This window comes from Portunus trituberculatus, chromosome 41, assembly GCF_017591435.1.
Source record: "Portunus trituberculatus isolate SZX2019 chromosome 41, ASM1759143v1, whole genome shotgun sequence".
Classification (NCBI taxonomy): Eukaryota; Metazoa; Arthropoda; class Malacostraca; order Decapoda; family Portunidae; genus Portunus; species Portunus trituberculatus.
In genome coordinates this window covers 5306445-5330494 of record NC_059295.1, presented here as the reverse complement: position 1 = coordinate 5330494, position 24050 = coordinate 5306445, and the positions used below count along the sequence as shown (strand labels likewise).

Below are 24050 nucleotides of genomic sequence, written 5' to 3'. Positions count from 1 at the left end.
CTCTCTCTCTCTCTCTCTCTCTCTCTCTCTCTGTGCTGTATATTTTGTGGGAGGAAGGGGTCGCACGCATGCAGAAACGCGCACCACGCATGCATGCACCCACGTTAGCGCGCGTGAACACACACACACACACACACACACACACACACACACACACACACACACACACACACACACACACACACACACACACACACACATACACACACCCGGTAGCTCAGTGGTTAGAGCGCTGGCTTCACAAGCCAGAGGACCGGGGTTCGATTCCCCGGCCGGGTGGAGATATTTGGGTGTGTCTCCTTTCACGTGTAGCCCCTGTTCACCTAGCAGTGAGTAGGTACGGGATGTAAATCGAGGAGTTGTGACCTTGTTGTCCCGGTGTGTGGTGTGTGCCTGGTCTCAGGCCTATCCGAAGATCGGAAATAATGAGCTCTGAGCTCGCTCCGTAGGGTAACGTCTGGCTGTCTCGTCAGAGACTGCAGCAGATCAAACAGTGAATCACACACACACACAACGATCACCATCACTTCCCTTAAGTGATTTCATTTTATGAGTCAGAACATAAGAAAAGAGGGAAGCTGCAAGAGGCCGCCAGGCCTACACGTAACAGCCCCTATATTTTTAAAGCTACCTAATTCCATCTATCATCCTCATCCATGAACTTATCTAATCTTCTTTTAAAGCTCCCTATTGACTCAGCTCTGACTACATGATCACTGAGCCCATTCCACTCATCAACCACTCTGAAAACCAATCTTCCCATTTCTCTCCTAAACCTGATTTTTTCAAGTTTAAACCCATTATTTCTGGTTCTGTCCCTGCTACTGATCCTAAGAACTTCGTTCATGTCCCCTTTGTTAAAACCCTTATACCACTTAAATACTTCTATCAGGTCTCCTCTTAACCTATGTCTCTGTAAGGAATGCAGTTTGACTATCTTCAATCTCGCTTCAGAGGGAATATCCCTCATTCCCTGTATCTTTTTAGTCATCCTCCTTTGCACTGACTCCAATAGAGCTATATCCTTCCTATAATGTGGGGACCAGAATTGTATCGCATAGTCAATATGTGGCCTGACCAGCACCAAGTATAATTTTTAGTATTACTTCGGGACTTCTGTTTTTAACACTTCTATAAATTAATCCTAGTACCCTAATCGCCTTATTTCTAGCCTCGGTACATTGCTTCCTTTGACCGAGATCGGAGCTGACTATGACTTAATTTTTTTTTCAAATTTGGAACTTCCGCGTGTCTCGTTATCTATCGTGTACCTATTGTGTGGATTATCTCTGCCTACGCTCAGTACCTTGCACTTTTTAATATTGAACTGCATTTGCCATATATCTGTCCATTCTTTCATCCTCCACATCTGCCTGCAAGACAATGGCATAAGTACGAATTGGACCTTTAATTCATCTACCTATCTTCGTGTCGTCTGCAAATTTACTAATGTCACTGCTAATTCCGCTATCCAAGTCATTAATATATATTAAAATTAATAATGGCCCTAAAACTGATCCCTGTGGCACCCCACTAATTACCTCACCCCACTCGGAATTAGATCCATTAATGACTATTTTCAGTCGCCTATCGCCTAACCAGACTTTAATCCAGCCTAATATTCTACCCTCTATCCCTTATTAAGCTCTAGCCTTTTTAAAGAGCCTCTGGTGAGGTACTTTATCAAAAGCTTTACTGAAATCTACGTATAGAATGTCATAATTATCACCTTTATCTGCCGCTTCATAAACCTTACTATAAAAACTCAACAAGTTTGTAAGGCACGACTTTCTCTTCGTAAAGCCATGTTGTGAGTGATTTATCAAGCTGTGTTTGTCCAGGTGTTCCCTAATTTTTTCGCTATTATTGAATCCATTAATTTACCCACAATTGAAGTTAAGCTGACAGGCCTGTAATTAGACGTTTGGATTTTATCTCCATTCTTAAATATGGGAACAATATTAGCTTTTCTCCACATTATCGGTACCTCACCTGACTCCAGTGACATCCTAAAAAAAAACTACTAATGGCTCACTAATGACCTCCTTGCACTCCTTAAGTATCCTTGGGTATATTTCATCAGGTCCTGGTGACTTGAATATCTTTAGTCGATCTATCTCCTTTTCTACCATCTTCTTAAATATATCATTAATTAAACCTAAAATTTCAACTAATTAACAAAATAAAGCTTTCCATTCCAGCAATGTGTTGTATGCCACGCCATTATCAAGGTCAAGTCCATTATTAATACAATGATATAACCGCATGTGGGTGAAAAAGATATGTATCAGTTTATGTGAGAGAGAGAGAGAGAGAGAGAGAGAGAGAGAGAGAGAGAGAGAGAGAGAGAGAGAGAGAGAGAGAGAGAGAGAGAGAGAGAGAGAGAGAGAGAGAGAGAGAGAGAGAGAGAGAGAGAGAGAGAGAAAGAAAGAAAGAAAGAAAGAAAGAAAGAAAGAAAGAAAGAAAGAAAGAAAGAAAGAAGAGAGAGAGAGAGAGAGAGAGAGAGAGAGAGAGAGAGAGAGAGAGAGAGAGAGAGAGAGAGAGAGAGAGAGAATCTGTTGACGTCCTGAAGGGTTGGTCGTCTCCGAAACGACGTGCAAAGATGTAGGGTGCACGGTATCATCAGCGTAGGAGTGGATAGGGAAAGAAGTTTGGTTAAGGTCATTAATGAATTATAGAAAGAGAGTGGGCGACAGGACAGAACCCTGAGGAACACCACCGTTAGTAGATCTAGAAGAACAGTGGCCATCTACCACGGCTGCAGTAGGACGGATGGAAAGGAAACTTGTGATAAAGTTGCAGAGAGAAGGATAAAAACCGTAGGTGGGCAGTTTTGAAATCAAAGCTTTATGCCAGACTCGATCAAAAGCTTTTGAAATGTCTAACATGACAGCAAAAGTTTCACCGAAATCTCCAAAAAGGATGACCAAGACTCAGTAAGGAGCGCCAGATCACCAGTAGAGCGACCTTTACATGTGTGTGTGTGTGTGTGTGTGTGTGTGTGTGTGTGTGTGTGTGTGTGTGTGTGTATGTGTGTGTGCTTTATAACAGGTTACATTCGCACTTTTACAATATTTTTTTTTAAATGGCAAGTATAGTGAAAATTTCCAGAAACTAACAAAAATGTTTTATAGTTTGATATGTCGCACATCTGTAATATTTCTTTACCCTCCACTGCCCTTTCTTATTAAGGAATTACACACACTAAAGACAAAAGCTAGCCCATTTCCTATAAACAGCGTAATGGACTGACACTAAAGATCATGAAACTTTTCCTTAGCTTCCTATCACATACATACCTATTAGGTACTACTACAAGTCACTTCAAGAATCCTTTCTTGTTCTTTCTAAAACCACAACTAAATATGAATGGATTGATATGAACCCTAAATGAATTAAAAAAAAAAATTGAAGTCGAAACTCATTTACTCCAAAAATGAGTCTTACCTTTAAACTAAAAACTGAATCGATAAGTGTAAAAGGGCAACAGCAAAATTTTCCTTCTCCAAACTATATTGCAAATGGGATTAGAGAATCATTCATTATTAACCGAATCCCCTTACAGAAGATATGTCATCCACGTGACAATCATACCCATCGCCGCCACACAGGGACGCTGAGGAGCCAGCACGATATGCTACCATGCCACACTGTAGCCACAGCACTGCGCGACACACATCGGCTGAGATCAACAAAATTTATTCTCAAATGAACGTCACAAAGTCTGGTGTATGGATCACCATCACGTAAGTTATTCATTTCCATGCCCATCGACAATTGTATCACGAATGTAACATGAGCATCTATCTAAACATGGATATAACGAACGTGAGACACCAGCAAGCCTCAGCAATATTCATGTTGTCAAAGGATTAACATGTTCCGCCCAAGTCAGCAAGCAGGAGCAAACCACACACCTTAGTAAATAAGGGTAAGGCGGTGAGAGGGATAACCAGAAAGGAAATAATCAATAATATCTAACGCAGGAGAAACCATGGTAGAGTCAGTCGGTCACTGACTCTTTACTCACCACAACACGAACAGGGCATGGCATGACTGAGAGGGCTGAGGACAACTCTCACTCAATCATTCCCTTATCAAGGCCTTCTAAACCTTCGTTCATGCAGTCGGTATATCTGATCCTATAGTAAGATTTTTTAGACCTTTCTACCAAGACGTGAGCTTAGTACTGACCCTGAACCTCAGTATCAGCCCACTATTAAAGGATTGCAGAGGCAGCACAGCCAGAGTGGGTCCCTAAGGGCATTGGAGTCTCCGTGCTTTGGTACTTACTGTCAAAATGATGAAGTCTGGTCCCGAAGCCTACGTTGAGGGATTTCCTGCCCTTGAACAACCCGAAGTTTACATGTCCTGTGGAATTGGGCCGCACCTCCAGCGTCTTGTCAGGATTTATCCTCCTCTGGATTGCTTCTGCCTCTAGCCAGAATTTAGTGCTCATAGCAGCTGCTGCTAGAGCTATGGCAAAGCAACACCCGAAGAAGGTGATAAAGATCATTCCTCGTTTTAATATGCTCATGGTGATAACTTTCGGTGGGTCATACACAACAAATACCACCGCTTCGCACCACTAGCACGTCCCGGCCGCCATAACCACAAACGGCACAAGTTACACTGAACGTGGAGTCCTGTGGACGCCCACAGAGGAACACACCTGCCTCTGAATTCTAATCAAGTCTTGCCAACCGTTCAGTCCTTGAGTTTCCACTTGAGTTACTTGTTAAAAACTATCTCGTTAATTATCCTGCATTTTTAGGAAATTCAGCACGTTACTTAGACATAATTAAAGGATTAATACTGGCTTTAGGAGACAGAACTATATTCATATAAGTGACCGAGTTAATGCAGTACGAAACTCTCATCTCTAGTTACCAACTAGCGTTGATCCTCACATCTGCCCCATCCCTACTGATACTCATAATATGAAAACAAATGCCTATGTGCAAGATATGTTATGTGACTAAATAATTTACGAATTCTAAAATTTTATAGCAAGAAGAAATCGCATTGCTAACTTCTGCCGTAATCTTTTCGTTGCTTTTTAGTATGATAATGATTATGAGTCAATTTGTGGGCTAAAAGTTCAAATTTTAGGCATATTTGGCCATCGGCTCTTGACAAAGAAATTAACCTAATTGAAAGAAGCCACTGATCTCAAGGAGTATTTAAAAGAGAAAACACAGAGGCCGAAAAGGTTGGCAAGCCTGGAGCGCGGTGGTGCTCTTACCTGCCTCAACACAGAAAGGTAGACTTGCCTGAGTCACAACAATCACTGTCTCATTAGTTCCTGCTATAGCAGTTATACCTATATAATGTATGTACTGTACTATCCTCATCCCCCACCCAAACATAACCTTACCCTTTCCACCATCTCACCACACCAACTATGACCTCAACATGCACCTTCCTCACTACTGTTATCCCTACCATCTCCACCACCACCAGGTCTATGTACCACTCCTTCCCTCTTATTTACCTCACTCTCAGATTTTTTAGGGCACGATACGGTAGCAAAACTGAAGTATCTGTTTTTAAATTTCCTTAACGTAATATATATATATATATATATATATATATATATATATATATATATATATATATATATATATATATATATTAAGATCTTGAATATAATTAGATGAAAAGTGAAATAAAAAAAATCATGATACTCGATGGAAAAGATACAAATCAAGTACTGTTTGTTGTTGTGTCCCGCAGCGGAGCTGGAAGAACAAAACTGTAGGAGGAAAAAAAGACACCAAAAAAATAATAAAAAAAAGATAAATATAATAAATATAGCGGGAAAATATCTGTTAAAAAGAAAAAATTAGGCACAGAAAAATTATGACAATTAAAATATTAAATACCTGGAAAGGAAATGGTTAATGAATAAGTTTTTTTTTCGTGTTGTAAATATTTCTGTAATATATATATATATATATATATATATATATATATATATATATATATATATATATATATATATATATATATATATATATATATATATATATATATATATATATATATATATATATATATATATATATATATATATAATATTACATAACTGGAAAGGAAAGGGCTAATAAACATTTTTTTCCATGTTGTATATATATATATATATATATATATATATATATATATATATATATATATAATTACAGAAATATTTACAACACTAAAAAACTTATTTATTAACCATTTTCTTTCCAGGTATGTAATATTTTAATTATATATATATATATATATATATATATATATATATGTTTCACTGTTTGATCTGCTGCAGTCTCTGACGAGACAGCCAGACGTTACCCTACGGAACGAGCTCAGAGCTCATTATTTCCGATCTTCGGATAGGCCTGAGACCAGGCACACACCACACACCGGGACAACAAGGTCACAACTCCTCGATTTACATCCCGTACCTACTCACTGCTAGGTGAACAGGGGCTACACGTGAAAGGAGACACACTCAAATATCTCCACCCGGCTGGGGAATCGAACCCCGGTCCTCTGGCTTGTGAAGCCAGCGCTCTAACCACTGAGCTACCGGGCGTGTGTTGGTTGGGGGGGGGTGTGTTACATACCTAGAAAGGAAATTGTTGATAAATACGTTATATATATATATATATATATATATATATATATATATATATATATATATATATATATATATATATATATATATATATATATATATATATATATATATATATATATATATATATATATATATATATATATATATATAAGGTATTGTATGGTGGGAGGGTGCTCTGGCTTCTTTGTGAATACTCGGTCAAGCAACGAAGGTTCTTCCAAATTGTACCGTGCTGGTTCTTCCACCCACTGATCCAGTGTATTCACCATATTTGACTGTAACATCTCCTCGCTCCATGATCCAGCGTTACCCATTACTTCCATCTCTCTCCAGTTTACTCCTTTACAGTTAAAGTATCCTATTACTAGTATTTTTCCATCTCTTCTTATCATATTATTTAACCACTTAATCACCTCTCCTTGCATTTCCTTATGTTCCTCAGTTCTCCATGTATTTGTCTTAGGTGGCACATACGTAACAATGGTTTTTCTTTTTTTTTTTTCAATTCCTCTGTCTTGATTGTTGCTCCCATTACTTCCACCATGCCATCACTATATTGTAATACTTCCTCCACACATATATTATTATGAACCATTATTAGCACTCCTCTTCCCCCTTTTCCCTTACTGTCTCTTCTCCAGCTATTATATCCCTCTTCCTTAAAGCTAACATGGATCTCCATCTTTAGCTTTCTTTCTACTATGCTACATGTTTTTTTTTTTTTCCCCTTCAAATAATCTCTAACCTCCAACACGCTGGATAACAACTCATCTATATTAGTATAAGTCACTCTTAATTTCTTGCCTCTTCCACGACCTCCTCCCTCTTCCAAAGATACCGCTTCTTCAGTCTCATATCTAGAACGCTCCAGTAAAAAAATCTCCTCGATATTCGTCCTTTTCTCGTTTTTTTTTTTTTTTCCTAGCTTCATTTCCTAGCACTCCTTTTCCCTCCTTCCAGGGTCATATCTCTTTTTATCCATTTATCATAAAATTCAGTATCATCAGCCAGTTTCCCTTTTCTTGTCATAATCTCCTCCACTGCCATAATCTGAAAAAAAATAAATAAATAACAATTGAATGATGATGTGAATTTAAAGCATAATCTATGGCTTTGTCAGCAGCAAAAATTTCAGCAGTAAACACCAATGTAACATAACATAACATAACATAACATAACATAACATAAATAATAGGATAACAAAGGGCCACCAGGGCCCATTTAGATTATCCTGTATCAGTCGCACAGCGACCTCGTCATCAGTACTTAAAGATACACTTACAAGTACACAATACATTATATACTAATTCTAAATATTTGGCCAATTAACAGGGCTAAGTCCTGCAGCGAAATCCTCTACAATTTGTGGTCCCCATACATGGGGATCATGTCTTGTTTAACTATAGTAAATTTCTTATAAAAACTATCATGCAGTGCTATACATAACTATAAATCTAATAAATTTAAGTGCTTATCTAATCTGTTTTTAAACATTGTCAAACTAGTGCTATTTACAACCCTCTCTGGCAATGCATTCCAGAAGTCTACCACCCTATGACTAAAGAAATATTTTCTTATATCTAACCTGCAGCCTTGCTTTCTAATCTTCCTGCCATGATTTCTAGTCCTATTTCCCTCCTCTAAGGTAAAGAAAGATCTCACATCTATGTAGTTTGTATCTGAGAACATTTTAAATAACTCTATCATATCCCTCTTATACATCTCCTCTCAAATGAAAACATGTTTAATTCCTTTAATCTATCTCTATACTCCAGGCGCTTTAATGCTGGTATCATCCTAGTTGCTCTTCTCTGAACTGCTTCTAACATGTTGATATCCTGCCTATAGTGGGGTGACCAGGCCTGTATGCAATACTCTAAATGGGGCCTAACATAGGAATTATATAAGCTACGCACCACTTCCTTACTTTTATAACTAACATTTCTATTTATAAAACCCAGGATCCTATTTGCCCTATTTCTTGCTTCTAAACATTGCTTTGAAAATTTCATAGTCCTGTCTATCACTACTCCTAAATCCTTTCCTTCCTCTACTGCCTCTAGCCAACATCCCTCCATCTCATAGTTAAAGTTTGTGTTGTCTTTACCTAAATGCATAACCTGACACTTTTAGAATTAAACTCCATCTGCCACCTGTCTGCCCATGCTATCAGCCTGTCCAGGTCTCGTTGTATTCTGTAATTGTCCTTTTCACCCTGTACTGCACATGCTATCTTAGTATCATCTGCAAACTTTGATACTTTGCTACTAATTCCTATATCTAAATCGTTAATGTACACCAAGAAAAGAAGAGGTCCTAGCACTGATCCTTGGGGTACCCCACTAACCACTTCCTTCCACTCAGACATTGCCCCATTTAATACTACTCTCTGTTTCCTATCAGAAAGCCATTCACTAATCCAATCAACTAACCTACCCCTATCCCATGTAGTCTCAATTTGTACACTAGCCTCCTATGCGGTACCTTATCAAACGCCTTGCTAAAATCTAGATATATAACATCTATGCTATTTCCATCATCTAACTCCTTGGTAATATATTCTAAGATATCGAGCAAATTTGTAAGACAGGACCTCCCTGATCTAAAGCCATGTTGGGTATCTCTAATTAATCTATTCTCATTTAAATGCTCCCAAATACTACCCTTAATGATTTTCTCTAGTATCTTACATACTATACTAGTTAAACTGATCGGTCTATAATTATTCGCATCATCCTTCCTACCTTTTTAAATATTGGAGTAACATTAGCTAACTTCCAGTCCTGAGGTATCTCAGCAAACCTAAGTGATCTTTCAAAGATTAACTTAAGTGCTTCAGAAATACTGTCTACACCCTCCCTAAGTACTCTGGCATGTAGCTCATCAGGACCACTAGCTTTCCTATCGTCTAGTTCAAGAATAAATTTCCTAATAATTCCCGGTTTTATATCAATATTTTCTAAAGCTCTTAAACTACTCGTCGCACTGTTTGTAACAGGATTTCCTATTCTTTCCTAGTAAATACTGAAGAAAATTGTTCATTCAATAATTCTACTATGTCTTCATTTTGATCCACTACTACACCATCTTTTCTGAGTGGTCCAATCCTATCCTTATTTCTTTTATCACTGACCTTGTAATAACTATATAATTTTTGGGATCTTTACTCCCAGCTCTAGCTAGTTTTATCTCTGCCTGCCTTTTACTTTTTTATAACCTTACTCAAATCATCTCTGACCTGTCTGTACCTAATCAAATCTACATCTTCCCACTTTTCTGCAACTCTCTGTATGCCCTCTTCTTCTCTCTGATCTGGCTACCTATCTCATGAGTCCACCATAATGGCTTCCTGTTTCTCTGCCTTATATCTTTGTAAGGGATACACTGCATCACTATACCCTTTACTACAACCTTAAAAATATCCCACATCTCCTGTGCAGTTTTATTTCCAAAACTATCTTCCCAGTTTACCTCTCCTAATAACTGACGTAACCTACCATAATTGCCTTTCTGATAGTTTGGGACTCTAGTCTTATTCACTATATTATCCCTACTGGAATTAATGATAAATCTAATTATATGATGGTCACTGTTTGCTAAAGTCTCTCCTACCTCAACTTCCTTTAAACAATGCTCAATATTTGTTAGTACTATGTCTAAAACCTTCCTCCCCCTAGTAGGTTTATCTACCATCTGCACTAAATAGTTATCCTGAAAACTTTCCATAAACTTATTTTCACTAGCATCTCCTACCATCCTCTCCCAGTTTACTGACTTAAGATTAAAATCCCTAAGATAATTGTCTGACTAGTACACCCCTATTTATCTCATCTACCATAAGGTTGTCTACATCTGCTGACTGGTTAGGTGGTCTATAAAAGCTCCTACTCTAATAACCTTACTTTTGTTTACTCTAACATCCAGCCATAAGGACTCTACTCTGTTATCTACCTTAATACCATTAACCTGACTGGAAATGAAGGATTTTTACATAAATAACTACTCCTCCACCTATCCTACCAATTCTCTGGTGTAAATACATAATGTATCCATCTACTTCATATTCTTTCCTATTTTCCTAAACTTTTCCTCATTTACCCATGCCTCTGTGACACATACAACATCTAAGTCCTCCTCAACTATATAACTAGATAACTCGTCCTTCTTGTTCCTAAGACTCCTGGCATTTACATAAAACATTTAAGTCCTGCTACCTTCCTAGATGCTGTCTCCTTATTTGGAATCCTAATCTTATTCTCTCCTATTTGCACCTGGAAATCTTTCCTAATCTTTTCACTATCTCTGTTTATCCTATCTAATTTATGTCTAGCATCTTTCTTCTGGAATGCATTTGCTACCTCACCCCCTACACTCCATCCCAACTCCCCCTCCAGACATCCACTCAGCACATCCACACCCTTCCTACTCAGATGCACACCATCCCTAGCATACAAATCCCTTCGCCCATAGAACCTATCCCATACATCCACAAAGCTGACACCCACATCCTTACACATCCCTTTTACCCGAGCATTCACACCAATGGCTCTAGACAACCATTCCCTGCTAACATACACACGAGGCAAGATTCCTGACACTACACACCTCCTAACACTACACACCTGCCTAACATTTCCCGAAATCTTGCCACTAACTCCTCCGACCCACCTGCTCTGACATCGTTCCCACCTACGTGCAAAACTACTACACCCTCCCTCTCCATCCCCCCAACTCTCTTCTGCACCTCCTCACTCACTGCCTTCACACCTGCACCAGGCATACACACGTTTGTCCTTCTATCCCTGTCTTTCCCACAGAAAGTGCTATCTAAATACCTAACCTGAGAGTCACCCACCACACACACCTGAGGTGTGCTAGTCACAACCATCCTCCTCCTCTCCTCTACCCCCTTCTTTCTCCTTTCACTCAACAGTCGGAATCTGAGGGCACATTCACATGACCACACACTTGCACCCACATTATATTCATCCATCTTGGAGGCTCAGTGTAAAGATGTAGGGATGGAGGGAGACTAGTAACGCGGGCCCAGAAGTGTGTTGGATCTCCACCTCGGTAACAACAGCCTTCTTCCCCTGAAGCCAGTTGATGTTAAAGATGGTGGCGAGCTGTCTCCATGGGGGAATGGTTAGCAGCACGAAGTCTCATGCCCGTTTGGTGGCAGAGCATGTATAGTCTAACGAACACAGCAAGTCGGACAGCATCAAGGAATATACAGAGAGGAAGTTTTGGTGTGGGTTAAAGTTTGGAGGACAGCGACGGTGCTGCCATCTGTTAGAAGCGAGTAATATCATAGAAAACGTTATTAGGAGTAACTTAAAATTTCTCCCATGCTTCCTCCCCCACCCCTTATTTTTCCCTGCATTCTCTCGTGGCTATGAACTTATAAGGCAAATAAAACATGTTCATATATATATATATATATATATATATATATATATATATATATATATATATATATATATATATATATATATATATATATATATATATATATAATATTTTCTGCCCGCCTCCGCCTGGGCCACACCATACTCCTTACTTGTATCGCCTCCGTCGACTGTCTCGTGACCACTTCTGCCCTTGGTGTAGAACTACCCCTGAGGCCATGGAACATTTCCTGCTTCAATGCCCACGCTTTCTCTCTCACCATACTGCATTACGCTCCCGACTCTCCGCCCTGGCCATCACAACACTCGACCTGCCCAATCTCTTGGCGGCCTCAGGCATCCAGCCATCCACCCCTCCTGGCAACCTGCTGTCCTTCGCCTTACTTGTGCCTTCTTGAGGAAGACCTGCCAGCTACCACGCCTGTGATAACCACACAGGACTACCCCAGGGCTCATAAGGATTCAAAAGAGGCCACGAAAATCTATGGATCCTTATGAGCCCTGGGGTACTCATGTGTGGGTATCACAGGCGTGGTAGCTGGCCGGTCTTTCTCAAGAAGGCACAAGTAAGGCGAAGGACAGCAGGTTGCCAGGAGAATGACGCCTGAGCCGCCAGGAGGGTGGGCAGGTTGAGGTTGTGATGGCCAGGAGAGCCAGCGAATGCAGTATGTTGAGAGGAGGCGTGGGCATTGAAAGCAAATGTTCCATGGACTCAGTAGTCCCACACCAAGGGCAGAAAAATCACAAGACAGACGTAGGCGATGCAAGTGAGCACTGAGCGTGGTGTGGCCCAGGCGGAGGCGGGCAGTGGTTGATGTGCCTTGCGTAGGGATGGCAGTTTCGGTCCGAGTAGTACTCAGTTTACTCGGTTTTTGGATTTGAGTGAGTACTACTCGGTTTACTCGGTTTTCATTCAATTTCATTCAATTACATGTTCAATTTATGCGTTGAAAATGTAATACAGGCCTTCAAACTAAAGAGTAAAGATTTTTTTTTTTGGTATTTTGTTGGGGAAGAAGGCAGTGCATGCCGCACAACCACCCAGACATTAATGGAATAGTCCAATTCCTAAGAACAAGCCTAACGGTGCCAACAGTCCAACACACGGGTTTGGGTGAAGGAAAGAGAGACCTGTACGAGTACACGACGAGTAGGCTTACTCAGTCAGTTCACAGTTGGTAGTTAGCCAGTTTCGCAGTTTCCGTTGGCAGCGTTAGCATCATATCAGCCAGCCGTCTCCCTGACACAAACACACAGGTTGTACTACGTCACAGCAGGCTGCGGCAAGGCGGGGGCAGCTGCCTTCACACCTTGTGATGCCTAATAAATAAAGACGGGTGGAGACGTTACCCACAATAAAAAAAAATAAATAAACACACGAGAGAGAGAGATGGAGGGTGGGGATGACGGACATGATCTCTCTCTCTCTCTCTCTCTCTCTCTCTCTCTCTCTCTCTCTCTCTCTCTCTCTCTCTCTCTCTCTCTCTCTCTCTCTCTCTCTCTCTCTCTCTCTCTCTCTCTCTCTCTCTCTCTCTCTCTCTCTCTCTCTCTCTCTCTCTCTCTTTCTCATCAATGGAGAGATTGAAAGGAAAGTGAAGGAGCGAAAAGGAGGCAACTCTGTTGGTCGAAGGGAATAAAACAGGGTCAAGTAATATGACATGACCTTTAGGAAAGGGAGATGGAGGGAAGGGGGGAGTGAAAGAGAGAGAGGAGAGGGAAGAAGAGAAAGGAATGAGAGGGAAATGAATGGAGGAGGGGTAAGGAGTTATAGGAAGAGAGGAGGAGGAGTAAGGAGGTAGAGGCAGGGAGGGTGGAGACCCGTGACGCTGAGCCCCGCCATGATAAGCTTCTGGCATTCTATCTCCAGTAAATTCACATATCAGTCTGAAATTTCTTATATTGAAACGGAAAAGCATGAAACCACTTAGAAATAGAATAGTACTAGCATATAGAATAAGTAATTATGTTAGAATAATTCATGAAAATTAAACAAACACTAGTACCTATTATTCTAGTAGTAGCTGTCCTCTGTATCCTTTCTAATTTTCTTATGTCCTTTTTCATATGCAGTGACCACACCACTGCTGCATACTCCAGCCTGGGACATAGCATAGTGCTTATAATTTTTTCTATCATATCCTTATCCATGTCATGAAATGCCACCCTAATATTTGATAACATCTTGTATGTTGACCAAAATATCATAATTATATAGTGTTCCAGGGACAGCTAGAGTATCTTGAATAGCCAATCCCAGGTTTTTCTCCTCTTTGGTTTTCATTATTATTCCTTCCCCCATTTTATAGTCACATGCAGGTTTTCTTTTATTCTTTCCCAATTTCATCAATTGAAATTTCTTAGAGTTGAAGTCTAATTTCTATCTCTTGCTCCACTCATAAATTTTAGCAAGATCTCTTTGCAACTCCGTACAATCACCTTGGCTCCTTATTACTCTTAACAATTTTCCATCATCAGCAAATAGATTCTTGTAGTTGGTCAAACCCTTCTGCATATCACTGATGTATATATGGAACATAGTGTGTGTGTGTGTGTGTGTATTTACCTAATTGTAGTTTTACAGGGCCTGGGCTTTATGCTTGTGTGGCCCCGTCTCCATATCTACACCCATCCAATCTTTCTTTAAAACTATGCACACTCGTTGTAGACACTACTTCTTCATTCAAACTGTTCCACGTCTTAACACATCTTTGCGGGAAACTATACTTTTTAATATCTCTTAGACATCTTCCCTTCCTGAAATCTCCCAAATTATCAAGGGACTTCAAAGCAAAAGTCCAGGATGCAACAGTATTCATACAAAAGTTATAAAAGACTCACTCATTTATCTGCCACCCGCTAATTTATATTGCAAATTCAGGCAAGGTATTTTTCCTAAAGAATTGAAACTAGCAAAGGTTACTCCTGTATTTAAGGGAAACAATCCTGAGGTAATGGTTAATTATAGGCCTATCTCAGTGCTGCCAGTGTTCTCTAAGATATTTGGGCACCTTATGTATACAAGATTATACTCTTTCATCACTAAGCATAGTATATTTTATGAGTATCAATTTGGCTTCAGACATGGGTATGGAACAAACTTAGCATTGATCACATTAATAGATAAAATTGCATGTGCACTAGAAGCTGGTAGATTTGTATTAGGAGTTTTTCTTGATTTTAGTAAGGCTTTTGACACCATAGATCATAACATTCTTCTCCGAAAATTGTTTAAGTATGGGATTAGAGGTGCTGCACATGACTGGTTGAAAAGTTATCTCTCAAACAGATCCCAGTATGTTGGCTACAACAATGTTATGTCCTCTACCAAAAGTATTACTTGTGATGTCCCACAGGGTTCCATTCTTGGACAATTACTATTTCTCATATATGTCTCCTCCTCTCTTAATCCCATTCTGTTTGCTGATGATACCAATGTTTTTCTAGAAGGTACTAACATAAATTAAATAATTGTTAAAATAAACGCTGAATTAGCTAAGGTGCTGGATTGGATAAATGCAAACAAATTATCCTTAAATGTAGAAAAGACCAAATGCATGGTATTCCATACAAAAGGACGGGAATTCTTGTTACATGTTGATGTAATCTTATGCAACAAAACTATCAATAGAGCTAATCATGTCAAATTTTTAGGGGTTACAATTGATACAACTTTATCTTGGTCCGAGCATGTCAGAGTAACTAAAACCAAAATTGCCAAAGGAATTGAAATGTTAGTCAAAGCTAGGAAATTTTTGTGTAAGTCAATCCTCATTGTAATAGCTTTATATACCCTTGCCTACTATATGGAATAGAGGTATGAAATAGTGCAAGCAGGAGGGAGGCAGTGGCATAGTGGATAAGGTGGTGAGTGTGGGATCGGGCAGACATCCACGCGTAGGTTCGAATCCCACCACGTACAGCCTTAAAACACTTTGCCATTTGTCGAGTGGTTTAAAGTTTCCCACATATCACCATGATAGCCAGGTTCTAGGTGGTTACACTCAAGATGAGCTTGGGCGGTGATATGGGCCCTAATATGGGTACCACTATAAATAAAACTGCCTGCGCCACTAATGGGCAGAAGCTGAACAGCGCTTCCCATACACTCTTCAAGTGTGCCTACAGGCGCTATAAGCCTTACCGTAAAAGAAAAAAAAAAAGATGCCATATTGATTCTTTATTCAAAAGGCAGAAAAAAGCTATCAGGATTACTGCATCTGCAAATTACAGGGATCATACTGCACCACTATTCCTTTCACTACAAGTACTGCCTCTCCATAAAATTTATATATTCGCTGTCAGTAAGCTAATGTATAAATACAGCAACAGGTGTTTGCCCCAAATATTCAATGATATGTTTCTCAGCAACCATCAGGTTCACTCCCATATAACAAGACATTGTCAGAAAATTCATGTAGCATTATGTAGAACAGCCATGATGCAGAAAACATTTAGATATAAAGGTGCAATAATATGGAATAATATTGCAAGACATGTACCACATAACTGCAGCATTGCTACATTCAAACACAAACTTAAACAGTTTGTGTTAAATAATGACCTCAGTAACACATAGCACTATTACTGCAATAATAAGTGTTAATAGCTAGAAAGATTTATGTACTATTTTTTTTCTATATATATTTCTCCTCTCTCTCTCTCTCTCTCTCTCTCTCTCTCTCTCTCTCTCTCTCTCTCTCTCTCTCTCTCTCTCTCTCTCTCTTCTTAATTACGCTGTATATTTCTCATTAGTATTGATATTCACAAATCTTTACCTATTTTAAGCATCTTATATTTAATTACAGTTAATGTATTATTTTTAAAGATTTAAGTTAGTAGCTTTTACTCATAATATAATCAGTATAAACAAAATTTCATAATAAGGTAATAAACTTGTATCTTTGCTTTTATTTTTTAGAGAGTATCTAGGACACATAGACCTGAGGGTATCTCATCTTCTTTGTCATTCTGTCTACTTTCACTATACAAATCATTATCTATCTGTGATCACTGTATGTGACATTATGACAATATAATATTATTATTATTATATTATTATTATTATTCCTCAGCTTCTTACTATGCGATCTTGTGCTTTGACTGGTATATTCTTCTCTCAGGATCAGATACTCATTGTCCACTTGGTCCATTCCGTTGATCAATTTATAAACTTGTATGAGATCCCCTCTCTCCCTTCTCGGTTCCAATGTTGGAAGATCCATACCCTTTAGTCTCTCCTCATATGTCATCCCTTCAAGTTCTGGGACCATTCTTGTAGCCATTTTTTGTAATCTCTCCAGCTTCCTTATGTCTTTCTTTTTGTGAGGGGTCCACACTACTCCTGCATATTCCAATCTGGGTCTTATTATAGTACTTATCAGTTTCTTCATAATTTCTTTGTCCATGTAGTGAAATGCTATTCCAATATTCCTTAGCAAATTATATGTCTCTCTGAAAAATCTATCAATATGGCTTGCTGGTTGATTATTTTCTTCCATCATCACTCCCAAATCCTTTTTCTTTTTTACTTTATCCAGTTCAACTCCATCTCCCATCTTATAGATTCCCACGGGTCATCTTTCACTCTTTCCCATTTACATGACATGGCTTTTGTCCACATTGAATTCCATTTCCCACTTTTTACTCCATTCCCAGATCTTATTTAGGTCTTCTTGCAGTATTTCACAATCCTCTTTTTGCTTTATGACTCTGCACAATTTCACATCGTCCGCAAACAGATTGATGTAGCTGTTCACTCCTTCTGGCATGTCGTTTATATAAATGAGAAAAAGTATTGGCGCCAATACTGACCCCTGTGGCACTCCACTTTCTACTGCTCTCCACCTGGACTTCATATCTTTGACTACTGTCCTTATTTCTCTCCCCCTCAAATAATTTTCCATCCATCTCAATGTGCTTCCTTTTAAACCACCCTTCTCCTCTAATTTCCACAGTAACCTTGCATGTGGCATTTTATCAAATGCCTTTTCTAAATCCAAGTAAATACAATCAACCCATCCCTCTCTCTCTCTCTCTTGTACCCTGTCAACTATTTTACAGTAGACACTCAGTAAATTTGTTACACACGGCCGACCTTTTCTAAAACCAAATTGGCTATTTGATAATAATTTGTTGTCTTCAAGGAACTCAATCCATTGTTTCTTTATTACTTTTTCACACATCTTACATATTACACTAGTTAGTGATACCGATCTGTAATTTAAAGGTTCTTCCTTCCTTCCGCTCTTATATATGGGAACCACCTCAGCTCTTTACCATTCTATTGGTACTGTTCCATTTTCTATTGAGCATTCTATGATGTTGTGTATAGGTCTTGCTAGTTCTTCCCTACATTCTTGCAGTATTCTGCCTGAGAATCCATCCGGTCCCATTGCCTTTTCTTCATCCAGTTCCTTCATTAACTCTTTTATTTCAAGTTTGGTTACTTTAATCTCTTTCATATAGACTGTCTTTCTATTACCCTGTGGCCTTTCAAATTTGGATTCCTTAGTAAAGACCTCCTGGAACTTATTATTTAACAGTTCTGCCATACTTTTTGGGTCTTCCACCATCTTATTTTCTCCTTTTAACCTTTCTATTGTTTCTTTTTGTCTTATTTTTCTGTTTATGAATCTGTAAAACAATTTTGGTTGCTGCTTGCGTTTTTTTACTATGTCTTTTTCATAGATCTTCTCCCATTCCTTCCTCACTTTAACATATTCATTTCTCGCTGTCTTGAAGTTTACCTTATTTACTGCATTTCTATTTCTTCTCCACCTTTTCCATGCTCCATCTCTTTTCTCCTTTGCCCTGGCACACTTTGCGTTAAACCAATCTTTTGTTCCTTCTTCCTTAGGTGTATATTTCAGGACATATTCCCTGACTCCTGTTTTGTATATTTCCAAAAAATGAGTTATATTTCTCTTGCATCCTCTCAGAGTTTTCCATCTCCTCCTAGTTAGCATATTTGAAATAGTTCTTGAGATTCTCAATATCAGCCTTTCTGTAATTCAATCGGTCTCCTTTGTATGATTCATCTCTATCTTCTTTTCCCTCTTCTATATCCATTTCTAATATTACATGGTCACTCTTTCCCAATGGGCACTTATATCCTATATCATCATTCATTTGTATACCCCTTGTAAGAACCAGGTCCAATCTCGCCGGTTCATCGTTTCCTTTGAATCTTGTGTTTTCCTTTACTTTTTGATCCATCATATTATCTATCATTAGGTTTAGGAATCTTTCTCCCGAAGCTTCTTCCACCATACCACTTTCATAATTTTCCCAGTCCACTTCTTTACAGCTGAAGTCTCCTTTCTTTAATGACTCGTTAGACTCCTTATAGTGTCTTCTATCATGTCTTTATATTCTTGGATGGTCCATGCATTCGTTTTTGATGGCACGTATGTTACAATGATTGTTAACTCTTTTTATTAATATGCATCTTAATATACAGTACTTTTGCTTTTCCTTCCCCACATTTCACATGGTTTACCACCATCTCTTTCTTTGTCATTATCATGACTCCTCCTCCTCCTTTACCCCCTCTGTCTTTCCTCCATACGTTATATCTATTATTTATGTGTATTCACCTAGTTGTATTCACTTAGTTGTAATTTTACAGGGCTTGGGTATCATACTCGTGTGGCCCCGTCTCCATATCTACACACATCCAACTTTCCTTTAAAACTATGCACACTCCTCGCTGACACACCTCCTCACTCAAACCATTCCACACCTCCACACATCTTTGTGGGAAACTATATTTTTTCACATCCTTCGAGCATATTCCCTTGGCTATCTTTTTACTATGCGATCTCGTAGTTCTATTTAAGTTTTCCTCTCTCAACATCATTTGCTCATTATCCACTTCATCCAGTCCGTTCAACAGTTTATAAACCTGTATTAAATCTCCTCTTTCTCTTCTTTGTTCCAAGGTAAGCAAATTAATTTCTTTTAATCTCTCTTCATAGGTCATTTCTGCCAATTCTGGAACCATTTTTGTTGCCATTCTCTGCAATCTCTCTAACTTCCTTATATGCTTCTTTTTATAAGGGGACCAAACCACTCCAGCATATTCCAATCTTGGTCTAATTACTGTACTAATTAATTTCTTCATCATATCTTTATCCATATAATGGAAGGCTAATCCAATATTTTTTATCAAATTATACATTTTTCCAAACATCTTATCAATATGAGCCTCAAACTGTGTGTGTGTGTGTGTGTGTGTGTGTGTGTGTGTGTGTGTGTGTGTGTGTGTGTGTGTGTGTGTGTGTGTGTGTGTGTGTGTGTGTGTGTGTGTGTGTATTTACCTAGTTGTATTTACCTAGTTGTAGTTTTACAGGGCCTGGGCTTTATGCTCGTGTGGTCCCGTCTCCATATCTACACTTATCCAATTTTTCTTTAAAACTATGTACACTCTTTGCTGATACCACTTCCTCACTCAAACTGTTCCAAGTCTCAACACATCTTTTGGAAACTAAATTTTTTCACATCTCTCAGACATCGTCCCTTCCTTAGTTTCTTACTATGCGATCTTGTGCTTCTAGTCATATTCTTCTCTCAGGATCAGTTTCTCATTATCCACTTCATCCATTCCGTTAATCAATTTATAAACTTGTATCAGATCCCCTCTCTCTCTTCTCTGCTCCAAGGTTGGTAGATCCATTGCCTTTAGTCTCTCCTCATATGCCATCCCTTTAAATACTGGAACCATTCTTGTAGCCATTTTTTGTAGTCTCTCTAATTTTCTTATGTGTTTCTTTTTATGGGGAGTCCACACAACTCCTGCATATTCCAATCTAGGTCTTAATTTAGTACTTATCAATTTCTTCATCATTTCCTTGTCCATATAGTGAAATGCTACTCCAATATTCCTTAGCAAATTATATGTCTCTCTGAAAATTCTATCAATATGGCTAACCGGTTGATTATTTTCTTCCATTGTCACTCCCAAGTCCTTTTCCTTTTTTACTTTTTCTAGTTCTACTCCATCTCCCATCTTATAGATTCCCACTGGTCGTCTTTCACTTTTTCCCATTTCCATGACATGGCTTTTGTCCACGTTGAATTCCATCTCCCAATTTTTGCTCCATTTCCAGATCTTGTTTAAGTCTTCCTGTAGTATTTCACAATCCTCTTTTTGTTTAATGACTCTGCACAGTTTCGCATCGTCCGCAAACAGATTTATGTAGCTGTTCACTCCCTCTGGCATGTCATTTATATATACGAGAAAAAGTATTGGTGCCAATACTGACCCCTGTGGCACTCCGCTGTCTACTGTTCTCCACTTGGACTTCATATCTTTAACTATCGTCCTTATTTCTCTCCCTCTTAAGTAATTCTTCATCCATCTCAATGTGCTTCCTTTTAAGCCACCCTTCTCCTCTAACTTCCATAGTAATCTTTCATGTGGCACTTTATCAAAAGCCTTTTTTAGATCTAAATAAATACAGTCAACCCATCCCTCTCTCTCTTGTACTTTATCAACTATTCTAGAGTAGAAACTCAATAAATTTGTCACACATGACCGACCTTTTCTAAAACCAAATTGGCTATTTGATAATATTTTGTTGTCTTCAAGAAACTTGATCCATTGCTTCTTTATTACTTTTTCACACATCTTGCATATTACACTAGTTAGTGATACCGGCCTGTAATTTAAAGGTTCTTCCTTCCTTCCGCTCTTATATACGGGAACCACCTCAGCTCTTTTCCACTCCGCTGGCACTGTTCCATTTTCTAGTGTGTGTGTGTGTGTGTATTTACCTAATTGTATTTACCTAATTGTAACATACGGGAAAAGAGCTATGCTCGTGTTGTCCCGTCTCCATATCTATTAATGTCCAGCTTTTTCTTAAAATCATGAATATTCCTTGCGTTGACCACTTCCACGTCTAAACTATTCCATGCTTCCACCCTTCTATGAGGGAAGCTATATTTTTTCACATCTCTCCTATAAGTGGCCATTTTAGTTTTTCCCATGCCCTCTCGACATTCTTCCATTCCACATACACAGATCTTCCCTATCCATTTTTCCATGCCAATCATCACTCTGTATATTGCTATCAGGTCTCCCCTTTCTCTTCTGTTTTCCAGGGTTGGAAGTTGCATTCTTTTCAGTCTGTCTTCATAAGTCAAATCTCTTAAGTCAGGCACCATTTTCGTTGCAGCCCTCTGTACTTTCTCTAGTTTCCTTATGTGTTTCTTTAAGTTCGAGCCCACTGTATTGTTGCATATTCAAGCCTCGGTCTTATCATTGCAGTAATTATTTTCTTCATCATTTCTTCATCTAAATATACGAATGCCACTCTTATGTTCCTCAATAAGTTCAATACTTCTCCAATTATTTTGTTTATATGTCTCTCTGGCGATAGGTCATTGGTAATTGTCACCCCAAGGTCTTTTTCTTCATGACTGGTTTTATGTCTTCATTTCCTATCTTGTACATACTCCTGATTCTTCTTTCACTCTTGCCAAACTCTATTTTCTTGCATTTTGTCGTGTTGAACTCCATTTGCCATGTACAGCTCCATTTCCATATTCTGTCCAAGTCTTCCTGGAGTAGTTCGCAATCTTTGTCACATCTCACTTTTCTTAACAATTTTGCATCGTCTGCAAATAGGCTCACATAACTGGACACCCCATCCACCATGTCATTTATGTAGACGCGAACATTACTGGTGCCAACACTGATCCCTGTGGAACTCCACTCTCCACCAATCCCCATTCTGATGGTCTGTCCTTAATTATTGTTCTCATTTCTCTTCCTACCAAAAGTCTTCCATCCATTTTAGTAAACTGCCATGCACTCCTCCTACCATTTCAAGTTTCCAGATCAGTCTCTGGTGTGGTACCTTATCAAAGGCCTTTTTTAAATCCAGATATATTCCATCAGCCCAACCATCTCTTTCCTGTATTACATCTATCACCCTCGAATAGTAACATATCAGGTTTGTCGTGCATGAACGCCCTTTTCTAAAACCAAATTGACACTCACAAAGTATGTCATTTTTCTCCAAGAAGTCTGTCCATCTATTCTTCACCACCCTCTCACATATCTTAGCTACCACACTTGTAAGTGACACTGGTCTATAGTTCAATGGGTCTCTCTTGTTACCTGATTTATAGATTGGGACAATGTTAGCTCTTTTCCAGTCTTGGGGCACTACACCTTCCCTTAATGAGGCATCAATTACTTCACAAACTTTTTCTGCCAATTGCTCCTGCATTCTCTTAAAATCCATCCTGATACCCCATCAGGTCCCACAGCTTTTCTCACTTCTAAACTCCCCATCATGTTCTTGATCTCCTCCACAGTTACTTGAAACTCCTTCATAATCCCTTTCTGTTCCATTACCAGTGGTTTGTCAAAAGCAGTCTCCTTTGTGAATACCTTCCGAAAGCATCCATTCATAGCCTCTGCCATTTCCTGGGATCTTCACTGCATACTCCATTTACTTCTAAACTTTCAATACTTTCTCTATTTTTGATGTTGTTGTTCACATGTCTGTAAAAAGCCTTGGTTGGTCTTTACATTTATCAATTATATCCTTTTCTTGTTTCTTTCTTTCTTCTCTTCTAATCAACACATATTCATTTCTTGCTCTTTTGTAACTTTCCCACTGCTTAATCCGTCTTTTCCTTCTCCACCTCTTCCATGCATCCTCTTTTCTTGTTCTAGCCTTTTCACATCTATCGTTAAACCAGTCCTGCTTTCCAACTTCTCTATGTTGTCTTATTGGTACAAATTTTTTCTCACCTTCTTTGTATATTTTTATAAATTCCTTCCACTTTTCATTTGCTCCCTTAGCACTCTTGAATTTCATCCAATTTGTCTCTTGAAAGAATTTCTTTAGGTTTCCAAAATCTGTCTTGGCATAATTCCATCTTCCCACTTTATATTCTTCATTTCTTCTAGATTTCTCTTCGTCTATCACCTTGAACTCCAAAACTGCATGATCACTCTTTGCTAAAGGGCACTCCACCCTCATCTCCTCAATGACCATTGG

At 38.8% G+C, this 24050-nt stretch overlaps 1 protein-coding gene and 1 long non-coding RNA gene across 4 annotated transcripts in view; one reads left to right on the top strand and one right to left on the bottom strand.

Annotated features, from left to right (window-relative positions):
- The window catches only part of LOC123516416 (clarin-2-like), a 366448-nt gene extending 361703 nt beyond the window's left edge, over positions 1-4745 (bottom strand). Inside the window, exon 1 of one of the 3 annotated variants that reach the window (XM_045275681.1) lies at positions 4294-4745. In XM_045275681.1, the coding sequence (XP_045131616.1) occupies positions 4294-4537 (244 nt within the window). In that variant the 5' untranslated portion in view covers positions 4538-4745. The remainder of the gene's footprint in view (positions 1-4293) is intronic. The other 2 variants (XM_045275680.1, XM_045275679.1) reach the window with 2 other exon arrangements.
- A 122-nt stretch (positions 4746-4867) lies between these two features.
- LOC123516423 overlaps positions 4868-24050 on the top strand; it is a 50162-nt gene continuing 30979 nt past the window's right edge. Inside the window, exon 1 of the long non-coding RNA XR_006678182.1 lies at positions 4868-5263. This is a non-coding gene — a long non-coding RNA (uncharacterized LOC123516423). The remainder of the gene's footprint in view (positions 5264-24050) is intronic.